General features: G+C 29.4%; 1 protein-coding gene across 1 annotated transcript; it reads right to left on the bottom strand.

The window, feature by feature from the left end:
• Positions 1-95: 95 nt before the first annotated feature.
• Positions 96-3,652, bottom strand: LOC111030966 (tigger transposable element-derived protein 6-like). The gene is made up of 4 exons (XM_022310720.1): positions 3,506-3,652; positions 3,054-3,256; positions 2,670-2,849; positions 96-2,591 (listed from the first exon to the last, which is right to left on the bottom strand). Exons 2-4 carry the CDS (start codon positions 3,253-3,255, stop codon positions 1,090-1,092), a joined length of 1,884 nt encoding a protein of 627 aa, XP_022166412.1. The 5' UTR covers position 3,256; positions 3,506-3,652; the 3' UTR covers positions 96-1,089.
• Between the last annotated feature and the right edge of the window lie 265 nt (positions 3,653-3,917).

Here is a 3,917-nt window from a genome sequence, read left to right as displayed (position 1 = left end):
TATTATTCTCGGTCTAGGTAGGTATACAATGATGTGCATTATCTAATTTGTAAAGGTACGCACAAACAATTACGCAGGCACCATTATAGTATGTAGGGGAAGGCGGGGCAGTACCGTACGGTTAAGCTTCCATGGCTTATGAATCATGTAATTTTTAACGAAATTAAATTTTTTAAACTGGTATATATAGAAAAACTTATGGTCTATAACTTTTATTCGAAACTTTTTTGTATTTTTTTTTTTTAAATGTGTCTAATTTGCGTTTTACTTTTTTTGGGAAAAATACGGATTTACCCCAGGTGCGGGGTAAATCCGTATGTACCCTGGGGCAAAATCGTATGAGGATAATTTTTATACCAAAACACAGTTCATTATATTTATTGGTAAATTATTAATTGGTATTGGTCTTTTATTTAATTCATTTATAAAGTTTAACTAAAATTAGGCAGTAGGTAGTAAGCTATGTATGATTTCATTTTCATTAATTAAAAATGTACCTAAACATTGTTTTCAATTCTTCAAAATGTCAACAAATTAATAACACAATACAATATGCGATAAAACCTGCTCCCATTGGCAGTAGTACAACAAATACAACTTACCTAAGTACCTATAAAGTTATTAAAATAAAACAAAATCTTCTTTTAATATAAGAAATAAAAATGACCACACAAAATTACTTTTTAATAAAAATAATAACAAAATTTAATATGATAAATTTTTTTGGCAATTCTAGCTAGAACATAAACAGTATATTATAATCATAAAAATAAAACAAAACCTTATTTTTTTATAAGAAATATAAATTATTATACCAAAATAACTTTTTGATAAATTTTCCAAAAAAAATAATAATGAAACTTAACATTATGCCTGCCTAGCACATAAATATAGTAGGTAAACATAAAATAATATGTAAATATTAAAAAAACAAAAACTTTTTATAACTTTTTCAAAAAAAATAATAACAAAACTTAACATTATGCCTGCCTAGCATATAAATATAGTAAACAATATGTAATATTAAAATAAAACAAAACCTTTTTTTCTTATAAGAAATAAAAATTACCTTAATCAATAATGTTTTACTTATTTTTTTTTTATACAAAGATCACAAATGTAGGTCTTCCAGTTATCAACTCCTCCACAAAGCTCATGACACCATCTACAGCAATTTATACATTTAACCCATTTCTCTCCCTTTGAGTCTTCTTTGTATGGCATACTACAATATATACACTCTTCGTCGGCACTGTCATCATCATCAGTTGAAACACATAGCTTTTTGAGGTGAATTTCTTCTTCATCTGTAGAAGTGAATAATCTTTTTTTAATATTATTTTTCTTTTGTTTTTTCTTTGGCAGTGGTTTGCTGTTTTCTTTAGCTTCTTGGAGTTCTTTTTTGTATGGACTTTCAGTGATAATTGCTGTCTTTCCTCTTCTTCTTGATGATCTGTTAATATTTTGAGCTTTTGGTATTGGCAAAATAATTTCTGGAGATATAGTAAAAATCTGTTTTTCATTTGAAGAAAAAGTTGCATGTGGTGTTTCTAATACCAAACTTTGAGACAATAAAGATGAAACAGCTGCATTTTGAACATTATCTGCAGGTTGTTCAGTATTCAATGTATTAGCAGAGGAACTAGGTTGGGGAGTAGAATATAATGCAAGAGCACTATTATTATCAGCTGAACAACAAGGTTGTGTTTGGGTATCTAATGACATTTCAATATTATTGGTAGTTTCAGCTGGAGCAAAGTCATAATTGTCAAATATGTCTGAATTAAATGGAGCTATACCAGTTTTTCTAAAACCAGAAATTGCATTTTTAGGAGTTGCTGCTTTTAGATATGCCTCACGAAAAATTTTAGAAATGTGGCGAAGACCAACAACTTGGCCTGGGTGGTTAAGTAACCACAAATCTAACTCTTGGCTATAGTATGTACTGAGTGGACCCATAAAGTTCACATCTAACGGTTGTAATTTGTGAGTTGTATGGGGAGGAAAACAAATGATAACTATATTATTTTTGCGGGCTACATCTATAACTTCAAGGTTTTTAACATGAGTAACATGACCGTCTAAAAGCAATAAAATAGGGTTTTCTTTTGTGGGATGTGTATGCTTAATAAAATGATGAAGCCACTGCACAAATATTTCGGATTGCATCCACCCTGATGGATGACAAACAACCAATGATCCAGGTGGTGCTTCTTCTTCAAAATCTGGATTTAATCTGACTCTAGGGAATATTAATAATGGGGGAATATATGAACCCGATGCTGAAAAACAAATTGTCACTGTAACATTTTGACCTCTTTCAGCTGATGACAGTTTGCCAACTTGTCTTCGTCCCTTTTGGGAAATTATTTTGGCTCTACTTTTGGCTACATTTGACAATCCACTTTCATCAACATTAAAAATTTGTTCTGGCTTAAAGTGATGAGTCTCATAACATTTTTTTAACAAATCATAAAAACTATTCACCACCGGTCGATTGAAGCCCATAGCTCTCACAGCTGAAGTTGGTTCTGGGATCCGTACTGACAACTCTGGGTGCCTTAATAAAAAGCCTTTTAACCAATCTTGACCTACATAAAAAAAATTAAAAGATAATATAACAATAAACTTTAAAATATATAAATAAAAATAATCATTGCTTAATTCACCTGCTAAACCATTTGTTTTATTAAAATTATGAGCAATATTGTTTCTTTCGGCAAGTTCAAAGGCCAGTTTTCTAAAATGATTTTGTGTTAAGCCAAACAAACGACTTTCCATGTCTTTTAAATATTGTACAAGAACATTTTCTTGTTCGATTGAAAATACTTTTTGATAATGTCCCAAAGCTATAACAATAAAAAATTATACTTTTAATTGAAAACAATTATTTCAGCACATAATTGACAAGTTTACAATAAGCACCCCCTTATAACTAAATAATATGTTATCTAATATCAGTAGAAAAAAATTGGTTTTCTTAATAAGAAATTTTCTGTAATAATACCTATATCAAACTAATTACCATAATATTGTGTAATCATTAAATATACCTTTTAATCCACACTGTTGTACATTTAATTTTCCTTTTTTAACTTTATTGACTCGATCCTGTAACGTTGAACGAGGAACTTCATACCGAATAGACGCAGCATCATAAGTCAAACTTCTTTCCACCACAGCTAATACAGCCATTTTCATATCATCTTCCAACCATGATTGTCTGTTTGATTTGCGAATATAATTACGAACCATACTAAGAAAAATAAAACAATTCAATAGGTACTAATAAATTGTTTAAATTCAACCATAGCAATTGTCAAAATATCAACGTAGTAAAACCGTACAGTGTATAACCATACGATTTTGCCCCATACGATTTTGCCCCACAAGACTATTAAAAGTTTTCGAGCTTTATATCAAACATTAAATTAATAAATGAATGCATTTATACAACAAACGTAAATTACACTTCATTAGCTATTGAATAATAAATATGACATACCTGAACAATTTTTTCGCATATAAAAATTCACTCTTTGAAATGTTGATAATATTTTAGTAATTGAAAGTAAAAACATAAAACGTATTTATTTTAAAAACGTGATATCAAAACACGTGCACTATCATATTCAATAGATAAGCAAACAAAACGTTTCAAATCGGTGTATTCAGTTTTCCTCCATGATAACAATTATTGATAACATTTCGATAATACGATTTTGCCCCGCATACGGTAATACCCCGTCTTCCCCTACGCACATAATATTATGCACGCATGCTCACGACCTATTTTGTTCTACTTTTATAAATACAACGATTAACGTATATATGTTTGCAAGTTTATGCATATATTTGTGAATCGTTATTTTGATGTAATCGTATTATCAACTTTTGTATTTTAGTCATCATATTAA

The sequence above is a fragment of the Myzus persicae genome, unplaced genomic scaffold, assembly GCF_001856785.1.
Source record: "Myzus persicae strain clone G006 unplaced genomic scaffold, MPER_G0061.0, whole genome shotgun sequence".
NCBI classification, from domain to species: Eukaryota; Metazoa; Arthropoda; class Insecta; order Hemiptera; family Aphididae; genus Myzus; species Myzus persicae.
Note: the sequence above shows the minus strand (reverse complement) of the source record. Positions and strands in the feature narration are given on the sequence as shown.